The 12,485-nt window shown below is 40.3% G+C and overlaps 1 protein-coding gene across 4 annotated transcripts in view; it reads left to right on the forward strand.

Annotated features, from left to right (window-relative positions):
* Positions 1 to 10,787, forward strand: part of LOC117428246 (SH2B adapter protein 3-like) — a 66,187-nt gene extending 55,400 nt beyond the window's left edge. For 3 of the 4 annotated variants that reach the window (XM_034047118.3, XM_034047116.3, XM_034047119.3), the window contains 4 exons: positions 1,784 to 1,881; positions 3,607 to 3,821; positions 4,505 to 4,676; positions 9,635 to 10,787. In XM_034047118.3, coding sequence (XP_033903009.3) covers positions 1,784 to 1,881; positions 3,607 to 3,821; positions 4,505 to 4,676; positions 9,635 to 9,948 — 799 coding nt within the window. In that variant the 3' untranslated portion in view covers positions 9,949 to 10,787. The remainder of the gene's footprint in view (positions 1 to 1,783; positions 1,882 to 3,606; positions 3,822 to 4,504; positions 4,677 to 9,634) is intronic. The other variant, XM_034047121.3, reaches the window with a different exon arrangement.
* Positions 10,788 to 12,485: the final 1,698 nt, after the last annotated feature.

Here is a 12,485-nt window from a genome sequence, read left to right on the forward strand (position 1 = left end):
CTTGTAGGTCCTCATGAGGACAAGTCCACCTGGAATTGTCTCAACAGTAGGGGCAGGTCCTGTGCACCAAGCGTTTCATGTAAAATGTCGTCATTGCTACAGAAACACCATTGTTTCCAGAGCTGTAACTGTATTTGCAAGGCCATGCCTGTTTGTCTCATAGTGTGATGTAATGACAAGGAGGGGAGGGGAAGACTGCCTTTGGTGAATGTGCACCGATCGGACTGTAAACACGATCTCATTTTTGATACGTAGGGCGCATGAATGCAGGAATCGGAAAAGATTTTCCCACGTCATATATTTGGTGTGTTGGTATGCCGTGTTCAGACCAAAATAAATGGATTTGCACTACAAACTGTATTGCATTACAAAGTATATTAGGCATTAAAAAAATATGGCATTCTTAAAACGTTAACAACATTTTTCCTTTTGTGCAAACGTCATTGTAATATTGCAAATAGCAGGATGCGGTCTTATGTGTTAGCAATGAAAAATATTGACTAATTCATAGGCAGATAGCACCTAGCATGGTGTCCGGAGCACAGATCGTGTTGGTTGATGTGCTGTGTTAATGGTTTGGGAGTGTGGTAGACGCAGTTGCATTAGATATTTCAGGCATCTCCTGGGTTTTGCTCTGGGATCTAAGTTAAGAACCTGTGACATACAGCAGATGATGTGTTTGCTCCGTCTACTTCAGCCAATAATAAAGCCTGGACTGGCTTAAACAACTGCTGCTGCAGAGGGAGTCGTGTGCATCCCTGCTCTACCCGGTGGCAATGCTGTCTGCAGCCCGGGGGAGTGTGTCGGTTTATGGGGGAGGAGGGGGAGCTGCATTTCAAGACCTCGAGAAAGCCTCACTGAGAAGCTCTTCCTGTTATTGGAACACTGAGAACAGTGTCCGCAATTAATCACAGCGTGATTTACACAGCTTGGCTCTGCCAGGAGCTTCCTCGCAATGACTGTTCACATTTCCATGAATTACAGACATGCTTCCTGAGCAGGCTCTCTTGCTTTCTCTCTCCCTCTCTCTCTCTTTGACGCTGTCTCTCCTTCCCCATATTTTTTTAGTTTTGTTGCTCGGTTCTGGGCAGACACAAAGGCAAACAACTGGATAAATAATGCTTAGAGGTTAAGTGGTGATTTTAAAGTTTTATAAAATGAGTACAGTATTTAGTTTACAGTATGGTTATTATTATTATTAAAAGTTATTTATTTAGGATTAATCTACTGAGATGCAGGCATCTCATTTTCCATGCCTGTGGAGTCTGGGACAGTAAATCTATTGTTATTATTATTATTATTTGTTTATTTAGCAGACGCTTTTATTCAAGGCGACTTACAGAGACTAGGGTATGTGAACTGCATCAGCTGCAGGGTCACTTACAATTACGTCTCACCCAAAAGACGGAGCACAAGGAGGTTAAGTGACTTGCTCAGGGTCACACAATGAGTCAGTGGTTGAGGTGGGATTTGAACCGGGGACCTCCTGGTTACATGCCCGTTTCTTTAAGCACTGGACCACACAGCCTACCTCCTCCTATTGTACACTTAATAGGTGTCAGTGCACGTGCCACACACACACACACACATCTATGGGAGTGTATGACTGCACATGAGTGATTCTGAACAGAGTAGTGCATTTATTGTGTGATTTTATCATTTCTTTCTTTGGAACAGCTTGCACACTTAGATGACTCTATGCACAGGCATTAGTGAAAAGGTGTTGTTTAACATGTTTTACATGCAAGGCATGTAGTAAATGGTTTTGTTGGTGTTGTTGCAGCAGGCTGGAAGGAGCCGACGTGGAGCTGCTCACTACATCTCAGGCAGATTCGTTTCCTCCTGGTAGCGGGAGAGGCAGCTCGGACTCCATTAACCAAGGTGAGCCCTGGACACGGACCAAAGAAATAACACTGCCATTGCGTAGCACAGATCCATTCCTGGTTTTACTAGGAGTTTAATAAGCTTTTTACCTGTACACAGTGGCTAATCAAGCTTGTAGTAAAACCTGGAATGGGTGAAACTGCCATGCAATAGGAGTCTTATTTCCATTCCTGTAGCTCAGTACAGGAATTTAGCATTTTCTTCACACAAACAGCACTGAAGCCTGGCTTATTCTGGGGGAAAAAAAACAGTTTGAGATGACAGTTTTTGCAGTGCCACGGCTGTGCACACCTGATACAGAAATCCTGTATGTAATCAGGTTGTGGTGTTTATTGAATGAATGAATGAATGAGAAAGAAGACACATGCTTTTTGTTAATGTGCCAGCACGGTTTCCTGTTGCTTGCATTTCTCTTTATTGTTGCTCTGCAATGTCCAGTAACACCCTCCAGTTCCTCTTCAGAGAGAGAGAGAGACTGTCTGAACTGTAAGTGGTTAATCAGTGTGGTTTGATGTTTCAGAGTGAAACATTTCACTATTTTCAGTTCTCTGAATTTGCTAGCAGTCTCTTTTAAAAATAACGTCTTTTACTTGATGGACAGCAGATTTAAATGAGTCCGCCTTATTGTTACGTGAACAAATCATTTGTGTGAGCTTCACCTGGGGTGTTAGGGGGAGGTGATAAGGAGTGTTCGAACACTTCCTTTTTGTTTGTGTATATGTTAAGGGTACAGCTCACTTTTGTAACATGTGAGCTTAAACAATCCCACACACACACGATGCAATGCATGACAAATAGGTAAGGACTTGGGTTACTGCATGACTTTTTCTAAATATCAAAATATTCCCTTTGTAAACTTATGAACATAATTTATTTGCAAAATAAGTGGAGGGAGTTGTCCTGGAAACAGACTGGCTCATTTTTAGAGGGGTGTTGGTATTCCATTATCAAAACAGAAACACAACACTGTATTAAGTGTAAAACAATGACAGCAGGTGGCTAGAGTGAAGCGTCCTTTTTTTTGAGTGCTTTATGCAGTAAGGGGTTAAACACCCTCCACAAGGGAATTACCATGCTCCTTGTTATCTGAAACCTAAACAGACCCACATACCGGTCCTGTTTGAATTCGCAAGTCTTTGTACCTTTTGCTTTCGTTCCGTGCACAGCCTTGCCAGGTGGAAATGCGTGTACAAGTTCAGGCTTGACCAAGGATTACTGCTGTTGACGGGAAACAGTTACTTATCTTAGAAACCCAGCTTTCAATCTTTCTGCTGCTTTCACATCAGTTTTGTCAAAATGTTTCTGAATTCTGAGAAAATGCACTGCAAGCTACACCTCTAAGTGGAGCACTGAACTCTAATAAACCTCAAAAGTCTTTTTTCATTATAACATGATGTAGCAGCGTGTGACATGTAGTTGAATGACTGAATACACCAATTAATCTATTGGTGAGGCTGGGGCACGCTCCATTGAAACCTGCTTGCCACTCGGAGCACATTTTATAGCAGTAGCATCGATTATAAAAGGAGATTTTCTAACCGCTTTAGTTAGGTAAGCGAAACATATTTAAAAAAAGTGATTTGTTTGCAAAAAGCAAAAATGGTTTGTTTTTGTTTTCGAGGAAACTCTCATTGATGATGTTTTCAGCTTTAGCTTCTTGAAGAAATCTTGCATCCATCTGAAAATACATTGAAGCAAATTGTTTGTTTGTCTTTTTCCAAGGAGCCACTCACTTTTCCCCAGCAGAGCAGATCTTCAACAAAACAGATCACTTCCTCTCCTCGTACCCCTGGTTCCACGGGCCCATCTCGCGCGTGAAGGCAGCCCAGCTGGTGCAGATGGCAGGTCTCCAGGGCCACGGAGTGTTCTTGGTGCGTCAGAGTGAGACGCGCCGCGGAGACCACGTTGTCACCTTCAACTTCCAGGGCAACGCCAAGGTAACGATGCGCTTCAGATTCACTTTTCTGAATCCTTCCTTCTTCAGTGTAGCGCACACAGAACGTGGCAGATTGCTGGATTGCTTTTTTCTCGCTTGTTTATCTTAAAACCACAGTAGCACAACAAAATTCAGTAGCGTTTATTAGCTAGCAACCGATGCTTATGGAATTCTTTTGAGTTTTGTATTTTATTTGATTTGGCGCTGTGCTGTGCATAATAAACATTAAATACAATATCTAGCAATGGTTTTCCCGTACCAATGAGTCACATTGCTGGGAAACTCTCCCACTGTGGGTGCCAGTCCAACACAATGCTTTGGAAATGTGTGACTGATTATGGCACTTTTGGTTTCTCTTACCCAGCCGCTCAATGAATGCAACATGTAGGTGAATCAGTGTGTTGAAGACTTTGTTCCCTATTGTTGTTTATTGACAGATAACTCGGATATCTACACAGTTCTGCTTTCAATGTCAAAGTCCCCATTCTCATTGTAACCCCTGACCAATTCTGACTCATTTCAGACACATTTATTACATTAGTAGTGTACTAATACCTCTGCAAAAAAATGTTATACCAAAAACCAGTTTAGGACAGTGAGAAGCCAATACTTAACCCTCTCTGTAACTGCTGACAACCCATTGTGGTACTTTTCACTTCCTAACGTTCCTCCTGTTTGTTGCAGCACTTGCGTCTCTCGCTGACAGACAGAGGGCAGTGTCGAGTCCAGCACCTTCGGTTCCCCCGTGTCATTGACATGCTCAATCACTTCCGGCTGTCCCCCATCCCGCTGGAGAGCGGAGCAGCCTGCGACGTCAGACTGTCCAGCTACGTGGTGGCCAGCGCCTGTTCTCAAGGTACCCGTCCCCAGCTGTGTCTGTCCTGCTGCATCTCGTTAAGCCTCTGCCAGACCATTCATTCTCCATTACAAGAACGTTTATACAGTTTTGTCAACATAACAATTAACATGCCAGATAACATAAAACAAAAAAAACGTTTCCTACATTCTTTATAATTAACTCATGTTTTTTTGTTTTGTTTTTTTTTTTAAAGGAGAAATAGAAATCAGGTTAATGTTACAAAATGAAAAACACATTGAGAGGGCTTCGGTTTCATACACCACAGTTAGAACTGATCTTGGGGCCTGCGAAACCTGAAATGAATGTTTATTATTTGTTGTATTTTGTTTAAGAAAGGTAAAGCATGCATCAGTAGGTACTATGAACACGTGAGGATGGCCTAACATAGTAAGTGGATTTGCCCCGCCTGTGTTATTAGGTGGGAAGGCTGAGGGCAGCTCAGCTTGCATGTTAGAATGGGGCGTGTTTTTATTCTCTGGGTTTTTGGCATCGCATAGATTTACGATACTGCTTATTGTCCTATTCAGCAGCTTACTTCCCATCCCGTAGGGCTATCTGATCAGTATAGAAAGGTATAGTTACACCCGTGCAACCCTAATCTAGGTCACAAAAGATCAGGATAAAGGAAGGCTTTATCTCGCTTTACTCGCCTCGTTTATTGAAGCTTGTGTATCTGTTCACGTCGTACTTATTTTTTTACGTAAAGTAAATCATCAAAACAATCAAACTTTATAGACACGTTCTTTACCACAAATTCTTGCATTTCTCAGAATTCTGAACAGCTTGTGGTGGGTGACCTACTTTTGCTCTGGCTTGTTACTGGTTAAGCTAATGAAACAGATTGGAAGCCATTTGCCTATTTTATTTGTAATATTTGTTTTATTTTGCAGAAGTACCCGTTTTTAATGCACAAACTAAGACAAACAATATTTAGAAACGATTGGGTAATGAATGGTCTACCTTGGAAAAGTACAGGCAGGATAGTGAATCATCTGAAGACACCTACATTCATCCCAGTTTGATCATAGATGATCAAAATATTCACACTGCTGGACTGTTCAGGGTTACTTAAATACATTTGCTGTGTTCTGTTGTGCACAGTACAGTACTCTACTCCAAATGACATTTCTGTTATCTAAATATAGTACCAGTGTGACACATGGAGATACTGGAACGTTATTTGGCCTTGTAGTGTTGGACTCTGTTGGGCTGCTGGCCTGCTAGACCACACTCCTCCATCTGTTCTACTCGGCTGATGCCCTACACTTGCACAGAGATGTTTCACAGTGTACATATTTCCACTGAACTGACAAGGCATTCTTGTATGGAGAACGTCTGCACAATGGCTATCTACTATATATTTTAAAATAGCACTCGCCTTAATTCTTAGAATAAGAGGGGTGTAAGCATTAAGAAAAAAAAAAACAACAACATTGCATTAATTGCCTATTTTTGCTGCATGAGGCTCCACGCTCTACACATGACAATACTTCACACAGTCTCACATCTGTTTGGTAGCTAAAGCCACAGAAGTCATTAAACAGGAAATATTTTGTTAATTTCTAAGAAAGGGGTTTTTTTTTTGGGGTTTTTTTTTTTTTCTTTTGCTGTACGGTTCTGTTCTTGGCAAATAAGTGACCTTTTACACCAGTGGTTTTAACCCTAAAGATGCTCATTCAATGCAAACATCATTTTGATTCTGGGTTGATCTGGGTGATAAGAAGGCTGTATACAACTGTGCTCGTATTTTTCTTCCAATATATATTTCAACTTTTCAAAGCCTTTCTGTGAAAACTGAAATTACAAGTAAACTTTTACTGTGATTCTGCCAAAAAAAAATCTTTTAACAATTAGAAATTAAAAGTACTTCACATGTCGCAGAAAGGAATACCTGATACACTTTAAAGTAATGTGTAATTCTAAGCTGGTATCATGTATGTTTATATGTCTGTATAAGATACTGTTATTTCAAAAGGCTTGATAGTAAAGTTTGACATTTTATTGTGGAATGTACATATTTATTTATATATTAATTCTTTAACCAGGAAAAAACCCATGAAGACAGAGGCCTCTTTTACAAGAGTGTCCTGGCAAGATGACCAGAAACAGGCAGCAATAATTTCACATCTATAACAATAACATCACTCAAGACAATCACATCATACATTCAATCTGGGAGCAGAAACACTTACGCTTCAATAATTCTATAATGACCATATACTGTACAAAAAATATATATAAGTATTCTCCCAGTTATATTTAAAAATATTAAAAGAAAATACATGTAAATACGAAACGGCAGATGAAAAGATACAGCAGACATAAAAGCAAATATTAATTCACAACTCCAAACTGCCAAAAATCATTCGCGGTCTAGTTTCATTTTTTGATACAATAGTTTCTGACATGGTATAGGGTTGAAGTTGGAAAATGTATTAGCTCAGTGGTTTTTTGGTTTTCATTTGAGATGTTTGCAAAGATCTCTCTCTACGAGAACTATTTTCCTCTGTCTGTTTCATGGTTCATCAGATCCGTTCAGTAATGGAAAACTTGAAGAATCTACCCTGAACCACTCCCCATGTGGATCCCATCTGCCCAACCCCCAGCCCAGGCCCTGCTGCCAGAGCTGCTCCCCCTGCTCTCTCTCTCTCTCTCTCTCTTCCTCTCTTCCTCTTTGCTATATTTGGTTGTGTTCTGACAACGCGTGGGAGACACTGTCCCGGCTTCCAGTTACAAGAAAGCTGAATCCCAGCTCGGACTTGAAGGCTCGTTTTCCAGACATAGTCCGTTGTGGTTTGAATGGCTGGGAAACCCCTGACCCTCAAGGTGGTTGTTTATCAAAGCCCTGCTCTCTGCAGTACCGATGTGCATGTATCACATGGAGTCCGGCTGCAGTGATAACCCGAATCCTCACAGACCACCAACACCTAGGCTCTGAGCTGCCAGCCTCATGACTTAACAGAACGACCCACAAAAGACAACTTCAGATCCTTTCAGGGCAGTTGCACATCTCATATTTGCTCCCCAAATTGGGTTCAGGCACAATACTCCACTGTCCTATGATGTGCTAGGAAAGGGTACATGTTGGTAGAAGAATATTCATATGCTTTTCATGGTAGCAAAGCTGTTTAAACAGAAAGGAATGAAAATGGATTACTCCCATGCTACAAAGCCTTTAGTTTTTCAGACACACTGTACTATACAGTAAACTCCCTCCAAGGGAGCAGCTTGATATAAAGCCCTGCTTACCATTGGGAATACTCTCAGTCCCTGCCAACCTGGTTGCACATGCTTGGTGGTTAATATGCATAACCTCCGCCTACCCCACTCCACCAGTCTCTTATTCCAGCAGAATTCCCCAGTCCTGGATAACAGGAAGCATTGGGATTCGAACTCCTGACCTCCCCAGGACAGGGCCAGCCAGTCAGAGCCAGGAAGGGGCACTAGAGCCACCTAGCACAGCCTGGGTGTGCAGTGGGTGTTACTGCACAGTTTAGAGCGAGAGAGAGATGACTGAACATAAATACCATATATAAGTGCTGCTTTTCTCCTGTGGTACAGTAAATGATGTTCAATTGATCAGCGTTCACAGACCTATAGTGGGAGACCCTCTTTCATACCAAACAGTAATTTGAAAGTTCTATTTGTGAAGTTGAGAAGCAGCCACTTCGCTGTTGAGTGAGAGAAGGGCCCAGCCTCATTTTGACAGGTAACGAGGGACAGCTCATTTCTTGCGGCCGGTGGTTATAGCAAGTTCTTGTTAAGACCATGCTGACTGAACTGAAAAGAGGAAGCAAGAAACCCAAAGCAGAGTCACCTGCTCTCTACTGCACACACACACACACTTCCTGCCACCCAGTGATGTTCCACAAATACATACACAAACACAAAAGCCCGCAAAGAAAATCACCCAAGATCTGAATCACATTTTCTAGTTCTCTTTCCAAATTTTAAAACTGCCAACACCACCCCCCCCCCTCCAAAAAACAAACAAAACAAAAAGTAAAAAGTTTATTAACTATACTGTGCCGTATATACTGTTTACACACTGTAATATTCATTCTGAAAAGATAAACAAAGGAATCAAACAAAATACCAGCCATGCATGCATCATTGCTCCCTGTGTTGCTTTCAGGGGAAATATTTAACTAACCTTAACATTCACCTGTCACAGTTTCTGTAAAACTCAGATGTTCCAGTAATTGTTTTTGTATGTTTGTTTTTCCCCAAACAAAGGTCTCTTAGTTAGCATTTTCCAACAACTGGTTTGTGGGGTTTTTCATTCTTATAGATATACCCCCTTTAATATGCAGTACTGAAACATCATCAGTTTGGCTTCTTGACAGATTTCATTTCCTTTGTTGACAATGTTGTGGCTCCAATATCCCAAATATGACCCGCTCTGATTACTTACTTTGTTCTGAGATTTGCTGCTTTTTGTCAAGCTTATTATCAGTTATGCATTCCCTGGCCCCTGTAATATTTAATATTCATTCATATACTTGTCAGTTCAGAATATGTCCATAACCTTTACCTCCCACCAGAAGTGCTTTTCTAGTTTCAATAAAAAAATTTTTTTTAAAAATGTAAATCCAAAACATTGGGTTGCAGTTAATAATGTTAAGGGTGTACATTACTGATAAGGGCTTGTTCGGAAGCACAGGAAAGAAAATCTAAAAACAGTACCAAGACCACACTTTAGACATGTGTCTGAGAAAGTTCTATTGATCCCGGTTCCATCTGGAGGCACTTTTTCTACTGGTTCTGAAGTGCAGATTCTTAAAAATCATAGCAATGAAGCAAAGCGAGTACTACGTGTTTTTCCTTAAATACAGTTCCAGAACTACAGCATTGATCATTGATGATCCTGTTGCCTACTGTAACAATCTTTTTTTTTTTTTTTTTTTTTACAACGTCCTAACTTGCTGTAACTGGAGTTTGTTGTTTGTTTGCAGGTCCAAACACTTCCACCACCGCAGTCCTGGCACCCTTCTCTCGCCATCGCTGGAGCTCGGAGCCTAACCTGGCCCATATCAGCGCAGCCAACTGCCCACGAGTGCACACCCTGGACAGCCTCCACCAGCACTCAGAGCCTGAGCAGATCTTCCACCTAGTGACCCCACGAGAAGACCTTCCTGGGGCACTCCGCCACAGTGACTCCATTGGGGTGCAGCCCCACCAGCTGCAGCAACATGGCTCTGACTACCAACTAGACCCACCCTCAGGGGGGCGCAAGCGAGCCATTGACAATAATTACATGTTCCTTTAACGGGACATGGATCTCGAGACACAAGCGGACATGTGAACTAGGAGGAGGCAGAGCGTGTCTCGCCAACCATTACAACTCTTCAGGGAGAAGAGCTTCACTGAATGTATTTTTTTAATTTTTTTTTTAATTTGGGCATGTGTCGCTACTGGATTTGGGAGTAAAGTTTGCTTGAAACCTTATAGGCAGAACCTGGTCCTTCTCAGGTTAAAATCATTGTCTCACATGCAGATTCCTTCCTCCTGTTAAAGGGCCCTGTTCTTTTCAAAAACTTATATTGTTAGTTCCTAATTTAGAGTGTACAAGCCTGCCTTAAAAATCACAGCTTTTGGCTTGTGTCTGAACTAAATGGTAACTGCTAACAAAACTGCCTGTAAGGTGTAGGATGTTTTGAGACAACAAATAACAGCAATCCTACCAAATCAGTGCTGGAAACACTTGTCAAGACTAACATTTACAAAGCACCCAGAATCAGCAGAAAGCACTGTCTCCTTTGAGATACAACAGTTCTCTGCAAGTAATATACATCTTTTCACTCCCATACTGTAGCACAGCAGGCCCCAGGCTAAAAAGCATTAAATAATGATTTTAATTAAGCTTTAGCGTTTGTAAAAATGTTTGTCAGGTTTGCTTTTGTTTTCCAGGAGTTTTGCACAGTACATTACAAACTTCTGCAAAATAAAGCACAGAAAACAAAAACAACCTTCTACTTAACTTTTGCTTTTTGAAAGTTGATTTTGTAATCTTTGTTAGCCCTTACATATTGTACATTAATGCAGTAACACTAACATGATTTGGCAAGTGATTTCCCAGTGCAAATAAAGCACCAAAATTTAAATAAATGGGTTAAGAATATTTTTACAGATAGAAGTTCAGACACAAGTCTGCTAGAACGCAGGTGGTTTATTTTCTTTTTTTCATAACAATTAATACCTCAGATTTGATTTAAAATGACAGTATTACTGCACGGCAGTAACTGTAGCTTGCTTCCTTTTTCCAGATGGCTTTCAGATGGTAAGCAATCCGTTTTTTGTACTTTCATGTCAAGCTGTATAAAATGAAGCCTCCTCTTCTCTGTAGCAGGGTTTCTTCTAAAAAACAAACAAACAAAAAAACTGCAGCACCATATTTATTTCATCTCATCTCAGAGGAAAACCACTTTATCAAAAGCGATGTCTAACTTGAGCTTCTCTTTTGTATTGGTTGCATTTCTGTAAATTAGACAGTATTTATGTTTTTGTAATTTATCCACATTGTATGCATACCAGGGGAGAATATTTCCAAGCACAGCTGTTGTGCAACAGCAACATCAGTATAGTGGAACTTTGTGTTGAAGGTAATACTGTTCTCCCACTGCCTCTTGGTCTGTATTTTAGCTCTGTAAAATAACATTCTAATAATATACAAATATATATTTTTTATTTATATAGCACCTAAGTAAGATGCAAAATAATAACCTTAAATAAATAGAGTTTCAGCACAGCAAGATGCAGTAAGAGAAGTGAAACCTGACGTGGGTGCAATTCCCAACACAGAAATATTACATCGAAGAAAAAAGAAAAAGAAAGGGGGGCGTTCTCGGTATATATGAAAAGAATTTAAAAAATACTGCCTCATACACAGTGTTCTACTACAGTAAGACCTTTGTTAATTATACTAATATATAAATGTATTTATCTATACCCAGTTATTCCAGCTACAACAGATAATATATTGACACATCTAATCAGACAAAGGCAAACTAGTCCTGATTTTCCTGTAGTACTAGACATTTGAAACTCTTACACTCTACTGTATTTAACAGAAACAATGCACAAAATGTAAACATTTTAAATGTTGCCTATATCTATAATGTATACTATAGAATGTATATTTGTTTTAACCAAGACATTAAATATTTTACATGTATTATTTACAAGCACTGTACATTATGTAAAATGTAAACTCATTTTTATTATTCAGGAACATCTAAGGTTAGGTAGCTCCTACCCTATCCCCAAGTAGCCCACCTTTCTGCAATAGAAACCCTGCTGCAAAGATGAGCAGTAAATGCAACTATTTCCACTGCCCATGCATTTCACAGTTCTAATTATACATACAGTGCCTTGCAAAAGTATTCAGACCCCTGACCAATTCTCTCATATTACTGAATTACAAATGGTACATTGACATTTCGTTCTGTTTGATATTTTATTTTAAAACACTGAAACTCAAAATCAATTATTGAAAGGAGACACTGGTTTTATGTTGGGAAATATTTTTAAGAAAAATAAAAAAACTGAAATATCTTGCTTGCATAAGTATTTAACCCCCACACATTAATATTTGGTAGAGCCACCTTTCGCTGCAATAACAGCTTTAAGTCTTTTGGGGTAAGTATGTACCAGCTTTGCACAGTGTTGGAGTGATTTTGGCCCATTCTTCTTGGCAGATTTGCTCCAGGTTGTTCAGGTTGGTTGGACGACGCTTGTGGACAGCAATTTTCAAATAGAGCCTCACAGATTCTCAATGGGATTGAGATCAGGACTTTGACTGGGCCA

The sequence above is a fragment of the Acipenser ruthenus genome, chromosome 21 (assembly GCF_902713425.1).
Source record: "Acipenser ruthenus chromosome 21, fAciRut3.2 maternal haplotype, whole genome shotgun sequence".
NCBI classification, from domain to species: Eukaryota; Metazoa; Chordata; class Actinopteri; order Acipenseriformes; family Acipenseridae; genus Acipenser; species Acipenser ruthenus.